This window comes from Brachyistius frenatus, unplaced genomic scaffold (assembly GCF_029030835.1).
Source record: "Brachyistius frenatus isolate BFR_SWC_R1_liver_20210118 unplaced genomic scaffold, ASM2903083v1 Contig_30, whole genome shotgun sequence".
Taxonomy (NCBI): domain Eukaryota; kingdom Metazoa; phylum Chordata; class Actinopteri; family Embiotocidae; genus Brachyistius; species Brachyistius frenatus.
The window spans coordinates 4,230,166-4,243,681 of record NW_027210629.1 but is presented as its reverse complement, the minus strand read 5'-3'; the positions used below and the strand labels follow the sequence as shown (position 1 = coordinate 4,243,681).

General features: G+C 41.7%; 1 protein-coding gene across 5 annotated transcripts; it reads left to right on the top strand.

Annotated features, from left to right (window-relative positions):
• Positions 1 to 702: 702 nt before the first annotated feature.
• Positions 703 to 13,406, top strand: ark2cb (arkadia (RNF111) C-terminal like ring finger ubiquitin ligase 2Cb). 5 transcript variants are annotated; one of them, XM_069699613.1, is made up of 9 exons: positions 703 to 976; positions 4,643 to 4,660; positions 4,786 to 5,116; positions 5,276 to 5,407; positions 5,812 to 5,941; positions 6,125 to 6,229; positions 6,617 to 6,700; positions 7,239 to 7,342; positions 9,598 to 13,406. In XM_069699613.1, the coding sequence occupies exons 1-9, from the start codon at positions 916 to 918 to the stop codon at positions 9,713 to 9,715; spliced, it is 1,083 nt and encodes a 360-aa protein (XP_069555714.1). In that variant the 5' UTR covers positions 703 to 915; the 3' UTR covers positions 9,716 to 13,406. The 5 variants fall into 5 exon arrangements, with proteins under 5 accessions (XP_069555714.1, XP_069555713.1, XP_069555712.1 ...); XM_069699612.1 differs by having other exon boundaries at positions 704 to 976; positions 5,279 to 5,407; positions 6,605 to 6,700; XM_069699611.1 differs by having other exon boundaries at positions 705 to 976; positions 6,605 to 6,700.
• Positions 13,407 to 13,516: the final 110 nt, after the last annotated feature.

The following is a 13,516-nucleotide window of genomic DNA, read 5'->3' as shown; positions in this document are numbered from 1 at the left end:
GCAGCAAATGTTACTCTATTGTTGGGGCAACTAACTACACAGCAACTCTTAGGTTAGGTTAGGTAGTTACTTTATTAATCCCCGAGGGGAAAATTTTTCGCTACAGCAGCATACAGGAAGCAATAAGATAATAATAGAATAATAGAAAAGCAATAAAATAGCAGTAAAAACTATAAAATATAAATATAAAATGCACAGTATATACAGTACAGTATATATCTATATAACTCTTCGGCTTAGCGTTATTAATTCATCATAGTGGGGAAAAAAAAAAAAAAAAAAAAAAAAAAAGCTATTGAGTTGCATCTTGCGAAATGTTGGATTCTGCTTTCGGTATGTTACATAGTGTGACCCCGATAAAAGTCTGAATAGTTCAGCCTCTGCTGCCTTGATTTTGACCACTGTTGTTGTTTTTTTTAATTTAATTTTTAAACTAATAATAATAAATCACCGGAGTGCTCCTTTAAGTATGATGAATATTACTTAAATTCAGGACGACCGATTCTTTTTTGTAATTTATTTTATTTTATATATATATATATACACACGATGTTAGACTTTATTGTTAAACATTAAAACCCAGCAGCCCTTGTGTTAAAATCATTCCTTGACAAGAAGGCCCGGTAGGTTAACCTTACACACACACGCACACACACACACACACACACACGCACACGCACACACACACGCACGCACGTCTCCGGTATGCAGCAGCGACGCAACATCGCCCTCTTTTGCTCCGGACAACAAATGACACGTCTGCTTTTCGTGAACGACAACCGGGCGAGTCAGACGGTCCTGTGGTTGTACCGAGACAGCCAGCAGCAACCAGCCGCCTGAATGTAGATCCGCATGGGCTGCTCCGACCCGATCTCTCCGAACAACCCGGCGGAATCATAACACACGGATCCCAGGATGGTGTTAGTGCATGTCGGATACCTGGTTCTTCCCGTATTCGGCTCAGTAAGAAACAGAGGTACGGTATTAATATCCGCATCGGTCCCCCCCACCCCCCTCAAAAAAAAACATGTGCCCTGTTTTTTATCTTAATATTCACTGCAGCTGTTGGCTAAGCTAGCTCGAGCTTAGCCCCCCCAAAAAATTTGAACGGTGAAATTATCCGCGAAAAAAAAAACCCGTCCGCAAACGCCGAGATCGCTTTTCATTCGTGTCCGTCGGATATTATAATACAACCCGCCCGATAGTTGACTCGGTAATAAATAAACAAAACAACAAAAAACAACCAACAACCTCCGCTTCAGATAAAGCTAACTGGCTCGTGGGCTCCGGCTATTTCCCGGAGCGGAAACATGTCTCACCAAAAAAAAAAAAAAAAAGGGCTTCACGTGTCCGCGACGTGCGGTCCAAACAATGTCCACAAACACACGTCTGCAACAACAAAAGGAAAAAAGCAAACGTGTCGGGACATGTTGTTTTTTTTAATTGTTCCGTTTATATAATCGGTAACATCTCGATGCATTGTTGTCTCCTTACAAGGCTGTCGTGTAAAAAAAAAAAAAAAAATACCGCAAAATAGACGTAGCCTGTCCAGCCAGTCATCTTATCTGCTCGGTGATGTCATTTGAAGATCATCTGCTTTTCTTTCCTCCTCAAACCAACCGCGATTTCACTGATTATTATCCGCGTCAATTGGCCGGTGCACTAATCGATAGATGGCCGGAGACCGCGGGGAGGGGGGGGGTTATTATTATTATTATTATTATTTTTCTTCTTCCGAGACATCGGTGTCTTTCTTTCTTTCTTTCTTTCTTTCTTTTTTTGGTTTTAATTTGCCAATTGTCAATTCAGCAGCTGTTCGTTTGAAGCTTGCCGAGTATGCGGTCACAGTTAAACAATGATCAAGCTACAGTGTAACATTAATTTCACAAACAGTGGCATCAGTGATTTCATTGTGCTTTTATTTCTGTTCTTATTTCCCTGTTTCATAGTATGGAGGCTGGCTCTACATTCTGCATTTATCAGATCTTTGTCGTCCCCCCCCCCCCATTGTGTAGCTAATGATCATCTGCTGCTGTGTGGTGTGGCGTGGCCTCTGCCTGTTCTCTGCATTTAGCTGTATTGTGAATCCCTTCTTCATTTCCTCTTTCCATCAGAAGACGACATTGGTATTAAAAAAAAAAAAAAAAAAGCACCACCCCCCTTCCCCTCCCCCCCTCCCGAGATGTATTCAGCCATAGACTTTCCATGTTAAGCAGACTAAAAAAAAAAACAAAAAACGATAGCTAACACCTAGAACAAAGCAACCTTTTTTTTTTTTTCTTTTTTTCTGTCAAATTGCTGTAGCACTGAGTAAACATTTTCTAGCTCCTTTTCTAGATGATCAGTTGAATGTCATTGTGTACCTCCCATCCAGTCTTGATAGACAACATGCTGTAAATTCCTGTAAAGTGGATACATTTTGCATGATCTCAAATACTGCACCGCATCGTTGAACACCAGAATTCGGCTCATCTCCCTTCTCTTCACACTAGGTGCAATGTACATGGTTAATGTGACCTCTGATTGTTAAACCGAAAAGACAGAAAGCATGCATAATTGGAAGCGCCCGCATGCTACTTGTATTTTGAAATTCAACATTTCGGCAAATCACGTGATCACCTTGGAAGTTACTGAAGGTACACTGCACCTGCGCACAGCAACCTGCCATAACTGTCTCCATTTTTTGTGTAATCCTTTTGTTCCCTTTGCAAAATTCAAGCTTTGAATCACACTGAATTGTCAGGGCTGCTTGCCCCTCTACGGGCAAATTAAACTCTAAATATTTAAGTAGGAAAACATGCTCACTGGTGGTTCATCACTTCCCCAATTTACCCCACTAACATAAGACCAAAATGCTATCCATTTCACAGGGATGCCTATTTTCCTGCACTGCTAAAGAGATCCTCTATTAGTAATAACGTCTTTATTGTTTGGTTGTGGTCTCTCTTTACCTTTTGTTCTGGTAATAGTACTTTCAATGCATGGTCACATTTATGATTCATAATTTTTGTTTATGTTTTTCTACATTGACTAGTGAAAATCCAATGTAATCTTTCTGTAGTAAAGATGTACCCTGCTGTACTGAAATCATGTGCTGTAGCCAACACGTCTGCTCATTGGATGCCGCTTTTGTTCTTTTTTAACCCTATATGGAGCATGGTGGGCCTTGCCTTCAGTCTATGTTGTTTATTTTTGTTGCATGGATTTATACTATTATTACAAACAAACGAGAAAGAAAACAAATTCCACATATACTAATATTTTTTCAATAAAGAATATAGTGTTTTTCCTAACCTTCAGTGTGCTTCTTGCTGATTTCCATTTATTGTCCTCCCTCTCCCTTGTCCCTACCTGCCCCCCCACCCCCACCCCCCCCTTCCGCCACCTTCCCTAGCCTCCCCACCCCCACCTCCTCTCCTGCTGTGACAAAGATAGACGATTTCCACGCTTCCTCCATCACAGGGCCCGAATGAGTCTATCTGCTGTCATTCATGGTGATCGTTCTCACTGAGACGCTTGAAAACGCAGTGTGCTTCTTACAGTCTAGACTTTGAGCCTTTGACCCAGGGCAACAAGGTCATGTCTTGTCTGCTCATCCACGCTGACAAACTGTTAAGTTGGAAATATTTCCTGAAAGTCGTAACTGCCTAATTTTCCCGGCTGTTTTTTTTTTTTATTTGTTTTTTTTAAAATCGTACTGCGTTTTTCAAGCGTACTCCCAGTAAATGCAATGTAGACTTTGCCTATTTTCTCATGATTTAAAAAAAAAAAAAAAAAATCAGAAGTTGTCGTCTTTTACGCTGTTGAAGTGGGGATTTCGATAAGAACTGCATGATTTTAACCTGATAAAACTGTTAAACCTCTGTAAAATGTCTGCCCCGCTGCAGGCCCACTATGGCCCCCGTAGCCAAGATTTGCTCAAAAATTCTAATCGAAGCTAAATTTACCATTGCAATTTCTCACCCCTTACATAATCCAAAAGGTCTTTTTAAGCTTAAGCGCGGCATTAAAAAAAACACACAAAAAAAACACATTTCACCACAGCTCAAGCTAGCCCTTCTTTTTCTCCCCGTTGAGTCTCGACAGCAGTCTGTTCACTGCAGTTGCCAACTAGCTGTGGTCGGAGAGTTAAAAAAAAAAAAGCATTCGAGCTATTTCCTCTCTACTGTTGAATGTTCATATGGGAGAAGAATAGTAGAGCTATACTGGATGTGTAAGACACAAAGACACAGTAGGTTTCTGTGAGCCACAGATATACAATTTTAATCTAGCGTTTGGTTTCATTCTTTTCGAAGGAAGGAATAGTTTCTTTAAAGTTGTATAGATCGAAACTTGGCACTGACACAATTTAATGTATTTCTTACAGACAGGAAAGTATCAAAGGTTTACCTCTTGAGTGCACTGACCTGCTGTCAGCTGCGGAATTTACAAGAATTGAACTGCAATGAAGACCATACCTGTGTACTGGTAGAGTTCATCTGTTCTGATCCAAATCCTTTGTCTATGAATCAGAAGACCAGGAGTCGATCCAGGGGTCGGAAATACAGTTAAAGAAACGAACGCGCGCGTTTTGTGTGCAGCACAAAAATGGGGTTTCATTTTCATGGTACTTGTGGTAACCATCATTTTCCCACCCCCACAGAAGTATTTGTCACCCTAGGTAAGAGGTAGGGCTTCATTGACATGCTATATCACACACACACAGTGACACCACATTTCACCCACAATTAATTCCAGCTAATCTCTCCCTTCAGGTGCTTGACAACTTCTCCTTATCCTCCACAGGATCCCATTTCAACCGGCAACAGCAACAGCAGCAGCAGCAGCACAGCCATGCTACCTCTTGCCGGCACTTCCAGTTAGGTCCTCAGGCCCAGCTGCCCATGGACTTCCCCATGCCCCACCCAGGGCAGCCACAGTCGGGCATTAACGCCCACCTGGCCCCTCCCGGCCACCAGCACGGCCCTCCACTCCACCCGCCCCTCAACCCCCTGCCCGCTCCCCAGTTCCAGGACATCCCCGCCCCTCCTTTCCTACCTCAGGCATTACACCAGCAATACCTCCTCCAGCAGCAGATCCTCGAGGCCCAGCACCGACACATCCTGCCACCCTCCAGGTACCCGCACGGGCTCGCACTACAAGAAAGACGACATGTTCCTCATGGTTCAAGCAGGGACGATTGCTGGGGCTTTGCAGTGACGTGAAATTTAAGGCCATATGTGGTACAAACTCCTTTTTCCTGGGGTGTTTTCAAATGCTTGGTTATGTGTTTTAGTAGACGCACCCCAGAGCGAGTTCCTCACCAGCCCCACAGACTGCGGCCCGGCTATGAGTTTGCGCCTTCTCTTCATGTCCCTCCTCAGCCTGTGGTGCAGCAGCCCCGCTACCTGGCTGAGGGCACAGACTGGTGAGCAGTGCATCTCTGATTATCCAGCACGCAGAGTCAAAGAGGCAAACAGACCCCAGGACACGTTAAGTTTAAAGATAAATAATCTGTCTTGCCAGAGAAATCTAATTTTTTTTTTTACCACATATCTAAACCATGTATTTATTATATTTAAATACTTCAACTGTTTATCCATGACTCTTTGCTATCTATTTACTGTTGACTTTTTCTTTGAGCTGTTTTCCTAGTTCATATAGCGGATCATCTTTTTCCAGTTTGCTTGGCTATTCCACAACCTTTCCATTTACCTCCAAACATCTGCAGAAGCACCTAAACCCTCCGTTATTAAAACACCATGTTCCAGAAACCTTGTGATATACTGAACTGTGCCACTGACTGACTCATTTTCTTTGCCTTCTGTCCAGGGATCTGAGTGTGGATGCTGGGCTGCCCCCCCACCAGTATCACATCCACCCGCTGCCGCAGCACTATCAGCACTACTTGACCTCTCCTAGGATGCACCACTTCCCTAGAAACAATGCCTCAACACAAGTGGTGAGTCCCTCTCTGCCTCCGAACAATCAATCATGTCCATCTCGATGAACTCCGAGCGCCTCTCCTCTGGGTTTCTCGGATTTATCTCGATACCCAGCTACTGAGGATGACCTGTGTCCCTGTTGTTCTAGCTGGTTTCTGCTGCAGAGCTGACGCTAGCTTCTTTTATCTGTCATCTCCTAGGTTGTCCACGAGATCAGAAACTATCCATATCCTCAGTTGCACTTGCTTGCTCTGCAGAGCCTCAACCCCTCCCGCCACGCATCTGCAGTTAGAGAGAGCTACGAGGTTTGTACCGCTTCTTCCTCCCTCTCCTCAGCAGACCCACCACTCTACACTCATTTATCATTGTTTTCTTTGTGACCAATGCTCTGGACAGGCTTGAGTGTGTAACTGATTTTCTTATTTTCGATTACCCTGCTTTCCAGACGCTTCAAATTGTCGATCCGGCTTGAATCTTTTGACATTTGTTTTCATTTGCATGCGATGCAGTAGTTTTCTCAGAGGCTCTTTAACGTTCCTTGAAGAACTGATTTTATTTCATTACATCAAAAATATTCCACACTTTTAAGTCTTCTAATTGTGTATGTTTATTTTGTTTATATTATTTGTCTTTCAAAATGTTACCTAAAATGAATAAAAGGCATGTGGTTCCCTTCATAGGAGCTTCTGCAGCTGGAGGACAGGCTGGGCAGTGTAAACCGTGGGGCGGTCCAAACCACCATCGAGAGATTCACTTTCCCCCACAAGTACAAAAAGGTAAGCCTGGAGACTTTTTTTTTTTTTCCCCCTCGCTACCTGGGTTAAAGATCTTTTTGATGTAGTCTGGTACATTTTGAAAAATTGGGCAAGAAATAAGTAGAGAGAGAGATGTGAACGAATGGAACCGAGGAGGGCAGCGCCGGGTCGAAAGGATCAAAGAGCGACGGAAAGAAGGTCCCGACTCTCACAGTAGTTTAAAGGTCAAACTCATATCCTTTGGAAGATTAGTGAGATGGGGCTGCAGTGTGCACAGTTCAAGGTGAGGGATGACTCATCCAGCTGTCTGCAGATATGTGTGCGTGAAATGAATTTAAAGAAACGTCTGCGTCGAATATGACCCAAATACTCTGGAAAGAGTGTCAGATTATTGGCTGCATTTCGAGTGAGGAGAAGTAATTGACTCCTTTCCAAGTATGATAAGGTGAATTTTTTTGTTTTGTTTTATCCAATCTGGGCTGACTGAGACACCCATGGCATAAACTCAACACCCTTTAATAATTAAAGCCTGTTCGCTGCTGTATGGTTATCTCTGCAGAGAATACCGCAGGACCTGAAGATGTGTCTGGATGATGAGGAGCTGGACACCGATGAAAAGTGCACCATTTGTCTGTCAATGCTGGAGGATGGAGAGGATGTCAGGTACAAGTGTTTGCTCACATTTTTGCTTGTTACTAGGTGATACACTAAACTATAAAAGTATAACAATGTAGGTTTGTTGGTCAGTTTTTCAGTCAGCCTGCCTCTTTAGTTCAGCCTGAAATATCTCAGCAGCTGTTGAATAGATGAAGTTTGACTTTGGTGGTTTCTAACTTTTTCTTGAGCAACAAAACGAGGTTGACATTTGTGTGTTTTCGAGAAACGTGTCCTGACATTTGGATGCGCTGCCATGAAATTCGTTAGAGAGATTTACGTCTCCCTCAGGATCAAATGTAATTACTTTCATCTCCTGACTAAATGTATCCCCTAGTCTGGTTTATGACTCGGCATTAACTGTACTTGGTGTTACTCTTACAAAAACAGTGTACATGCACTGACTTTGGCATTTATCTTAAAGCACTGCTGTGCCTGCTGAGGTTTCACATTGGCTTTAAAAATCTTGCAACACGAGTCATTCATCTAATTTTTGTTTTTACACCTAACCTCTACAATCCAGTGAACTTCAATTTCCTCTAAAGTTTGTTTGGGTAATGCTGGTTTAGGTCTTTCCCTGCTGATTAGACCTCAGAGAAACGACTGCACATTTCTAAATGTATTCATATTCACAATGCTTTCCCTGAAAATTAATAAACAGGCAGTTTTTAACCCTAAATTGGTTCTGCTGCTGAAGTTCAAAGCATCAGGTCTGAAAATCCTATCACAGGATTTCTGCCAGCACCTCATCTTGAAAATTCTGCCCGAAGGCAACATTAGCATTTCACAGACTCTTATGATGTGTGTCCACTGTTGTGATCTGTTTTACTGGCAAAGTGACAGCAAAGAGGTGAAAACTTGAGGTTTTCAGGGGTCGGAGTGCATCTGGAATCGTTTAAAAGAAGAAGATGGAGCGTTTATATGGTGATAAGAGTTCGGTTATGTTTAAACTGACTATGCACACAAAGTCTCAGCTTCATTATGTTGCTTATGGAATTCTTTATGATTGAAATTCTTCATCATTTATGACATCGCAGGCTTTGTTTTGTTCAGTTTAAGGTTAAAGAAGACAACTGTGAAAAGAGCATGCCTTTGGTTCTGCTCATACTTGGAATTAAAATACTTATTGGGTGATTTGATTAAAGTGGACCGCTCTAAATACCATTTATGCACCTAAAACACACAGAAATCCTTCTGATAAAGCACAAATGTTTATTTTCACAGTTTCTCCCACAGATCAAATAAAATGTTAGCAGTGGAACGAAATTTGATCTGAAGAGGTCACTTGAGACGCATTCTGGTGTCAAATATGAACCACGGTCAGACAACTGGATCTATTGTAGACACGGTCTGGACACTGGCTATGACAGGACCCAGAGATCACATGCACATGGAATATTTGAAGTTGGAGTAATGACAGGTGTTTCATCCAGCTGTTTCAAACTTCTTTTTTTTTTTTCCAAGTTCTGTTTGGTTTATTGACATATGTTTCTAAAATGCAACATGTCAGAGAGAGAATGATAAAGTTCTAGACTTATGTCTGTCTTTGTTCCAGATGTTTACAGTCCACCAACCTTTAATATGACAGAGACAAGCATCTAATGTCTGACATTACAAAGTTTTAGGAACAAAGAAAGTACAAAACTGAATCATAATTACATGCATTAATTTTGTCTCTGACATTTAAAAAAAATTGTGCAAAATGCCCATCATCAATGCCCTCCGGAGTTAAAGATGGAATATTCAAATTATATTCACTCAGTATGTGACAAATATAAACAGTCGGTTCTCATTGAGTAGGCTGCAGCCAGAGATTTTGTATTTTTGTCTGAAACAATGATTCAATTATCCAAATACATTGTGACTGATTTTCTGTCTGTCTACTGAATAATTCTAAAGCAGACAAGTTAAGAGGTACTTTAGAAATCTGCTCATTAAGATGAAATTCACACCCTGATTAGTATTAGCCAACAACCACTCATTAGCCTTTTGCCTTAAATAAGCTGTAGATTGTCTGACACTTTTTTGTTAAATCATAGCTTTCCACTGAAAATAACGAATCTCTAAATTCAGTAATCTGAATTTCTTTCAGAAAAAATAAACCACTTAAAGACTTCCAGGATCATCTGAAAAATTCACTGTCACCAAGCTGAAAAATGAGCTCCCACCTGACATTTTGGAGATGCATGTTGTTCTAATAAAAGCTTTTAAATGTGATATGTATTTGGTTTTAAACCCTTACCACATCTCTTCTGTTTCTTTAGGAGATTACCCTGCATGCACCTCTTCCACCAGGCGTGTGTGGACCAGTGGCTGGCCACCAGCAGGAAATGCCCCATCTGCAGAGTGGACATTGAGACTCAGCTGACCCCTGACAGTTGATAGCTCCTGTCGGCTCCTGCAGCTTCGGATCTGGTCTCGTCGATTCTCCATTGCCTCCCTCCGGGGTGGGGGGGGGGAGGGGGAGCTCTGCCAAACACCCCTCTATCCCCTCTGCATCACTCAACGAGCCTGCCTTCTGAGACAAGCTGTGACAGAGGGATCAACAAAGCACACTCACCTACAACACAACGAGGGACGGGGGTTGACGCACAGATGGGTGGCTGGACTGAAGCGCGAAGGTTGAATGGACTTTGGTGGATGTGAAAGGTAGGAGCGGACGCGTATGGACAGATGTGCTGAGGCGTCACACGACTCTTGTCAGATTGTGTACCCGGTGTGCATTTCTCCATACAGCCACCAAGTGAGAGGACACGCTAACTTCCAACCTCCCCAGCTCAGTGTGGTGTATTAAGGCCATTTCTCTGCCACGATATCCAAACCCCCTCCTCCACTCCCCCACCCCCCACCCCCCTCCTCCCCCCCCCCCGAGCAGGCCTGTGAAAAATCCTTTAAGCTGCACTCTGCCCAAGCCCTCAGCACATCTGTACAGAACATTATCAAATGATTAGCATGAGGTTGTTTGGTGTGAACTCTTGTAGCTGAACGCTTGTGGTGTAATGGAGTACAGTACTGAATAAGTATTTTACAGAGTAACAGTGTTGTGTAGCAAGCAAAAAGCCTTTTTGAGAAATATGTTTGTGAAAAATAAACCCGCGGAGATGGAGAATACAGCTCTACCAGTAAGAATATTCAGTGTGTTCAGACAGGCGGCGAGAGAAAGAGCTAGTTGTGTAAAAAGGCCAAAAATCCCTCTTTCTTGTCTAACATGGTTTTGGATTTACAGTTAGTAGACGCCATCAGAGTTGATGCTGAACCCGCTAACTGCAGGCATGGCTTCCAGTGATCTGTGTAGTGTCGTAGTCGGGCCTCTATAATCTAGAGCAGAGGCCTCAGATGTGCATGCTGTCTGGCAGGCTTGGGCTGTGTCGTTAATATTGTGGAGCAGTAGAAACAGGGACTGTGTCTGTGCATGTGAACCGTATATTATGACTCTTGATGATCCCACTCATTCACAGAGGAGGACAAGAATGCACCTGGTACCCCTCCCCACACCCTTCCCCACTCATCCCGAGTAGACCGAAGTTGCCCTTAGACACTGATCTGAGACCAGTGTAGCGATTCTCTCCTGAACAGTAGGACTCAAAAGAGCTGCTTAGCGGGTCCGTGTCTAACAGCAACTCCTCTCTGTGGCCTTGCTCATGGCATGATCGTGATCAGGGCGGGGCGGGGCGGGGCGGGGGGGGAGGGCAGCATGGGCTCGAGGGCGCAGTGCCTGAGTCTTGCCATCGGAGTGAATACAACCTGACATTTGTATTACCTATTACCAGAACCTTATTGCCTATCGAACAAGCACATGTGATTTCTATATACAGTGAATCGCCTCTGTTGTTGTATCGGCTCCTTTCATTTCAATCTAAGTTGCTCCCACTGTTGATTTAAAAAAAAAAAAAAAAAAAAAAAAAAGACTGTCTGGTGTTACAGGGAAAATACAAACTAGTTTGCCTGTGATATGTGCTAGAATGTGTGCGATCACCCCCCACCCCCCACACACCCCCCACCTCTCCCCTCATGGTAGTAGTGTATGGTATTGCTAGAACAACTGATATGTTCAGTGATAGAAGCCGTTTTCTCTTTATCATGCATGAACCATGTTGGCGTAGTTCACTTGAAGGAGGGTGAAAGGGAGAAAAAGCCATTCATTTGAAAAATACCAAACAATTGTTCTTAACATTAATTTTGTTGTTTTCAACTGTCTTTTTCTGCCATTTGCTTTCTCTCTCTTTTTTCTTTAATTACTTGTATTTTATTTTATTTTATTTTTTTTTCTTTTTGCTCACATGCCAATCTGGACATGGTACTAATATGCCCAGTCCTTGTCCATTTTAACCATAGTGAAGAAAAAGCTGCAATGCTGCAAAAACATATTTATTGTTGTTCTAATGTAGCTTGTGTTTTGTAAATGCACTATAATATGGAGTTGCCTGACTTTTGGTTTGGTGGTGTGGGTTCTTGTCCTAGACTTTGTGTTACTATTCAGTTACAAGTATTTTCATGCTTCCTTGTGTATTATTGGAGGGTAACTTGACTGTTTGTGTTGCGTTTTTTTTTTCTTTTTGTATGAAACCTCCATCCAAAAAACTACAGATGGATGAAAATGGAGGTTTTTGCTAGTTCACATAGAATGCTGTGATTAAAGATGCCTTAAGTATTTAACAATCATTATTTATTACTAACTGTAGCTAGCTAGCTATTGTGGTGGAATATTTAATGTCTCTATCTCATAACTTTGCAATTTAATCAATATATTTATTTAAAATAACACAAAATATAAAAAAAAAAAAGAATACCTCATTATGCATTGGTCGGTGGGGATGCTTTTGCATGCCGTCTGTGTTTTCTTTCAAAGGAGAAAAAAAAAAAAGAAAAAAGAAACTTGATGAAAAATTGACAGCGGGGTGTTTCCCAACACATTTACTAGCCAGCATGGTGCTGTTGATCTGGATTACATTCCATTCATATCATCTATTGATTTCACTTTTAAGTGTTTTTGAAAATCACCCCCCCCGCTCGGATTTAAAGCAGAAGTCGAAAACGGACCCCGTTTGTCTTAGCTTGCTTTTGTCTGATGATACTGCTTTGTTTGTCAAAATCTCTCATATCTGATTTTCCTTTTGACATTTTTCTGTTTTGTCTTGTTTTGACGACGTTCATTATAGCCATCATATCTGGATCTCAATTTAGTGCTTATTATGTTAGGACCCACATAAAAAGCTGTATTATTTGTTCTTTTGTATTGCTGGCAGTTGCTTTGTGTGGGAGTTTGGGACGTATCTAATATGCTAACTTGAGCCATTGATCTTATTGAGCAAACTTCTGGTGTACTGTGGTTATACAATATAGATGTTTTGCACCTGGGTATAATAAGCTAACTACGTTTTCGGTGTGCATTTCTTATTAATACTCTACTAATCCTGCAAATTATTCTAACATATTGGATTGGAATGAAGCTGGCTGGTCTTATTATTTCATTTCGTGCTCTCACTGGCCTTACCCCATGCCCTCCACAGTGTACCCCCATAACTCCAGAGCGAACTGGACAGTAGCCATAGTATTAACTCAAGCTGATGAACCGGAATGAACAGTAGAACTTAAAGCACAAGCTTTTTAATGCATGTCCTTCTCAGGTTTTCCTATGTGTATGTGGGAGTAGCTCTGTAGATGTGTTTAATATGATGCTGTACCTTCTTGAATATTTCAGATGTTTCTTTGCTGCTGAAAAAATGTTGATTATTAACCTGCCAGTGAAAAAGGGAAGTGGCCATCTTTGTACAACACACTGCTGTTTTGCTGTAACCGCGCAATGTTTTATGATCTTGAGTATTTTATAGAAAAGTAGAAGTATGTATCAATAATATGAAAGCAATAGCTAAATCATAATGAAGAATAACATGATCAGTGAATATTGTGGAAAATCTTTAGATTCACTCTGGGTGGATTTTGTACTGTATTTATTACTAATGATGATGCAAAAAGTTGCATAGCTTAACCCAAACTGTTCTGTCTCTTTTTTATTTATTGTCTTGTATATGATCTTTTTGTATGTGTTTTTCAAATAAACTGCCTAAAATGCTGAGAGCTTATCGAATCTGTGATGTCATTTGGTGTCCTGTTACTTTAAAACATTTATAGAGCTGTCAAAAAAAAATTGAATTACATATCAACCAACATAAACTCAGATAT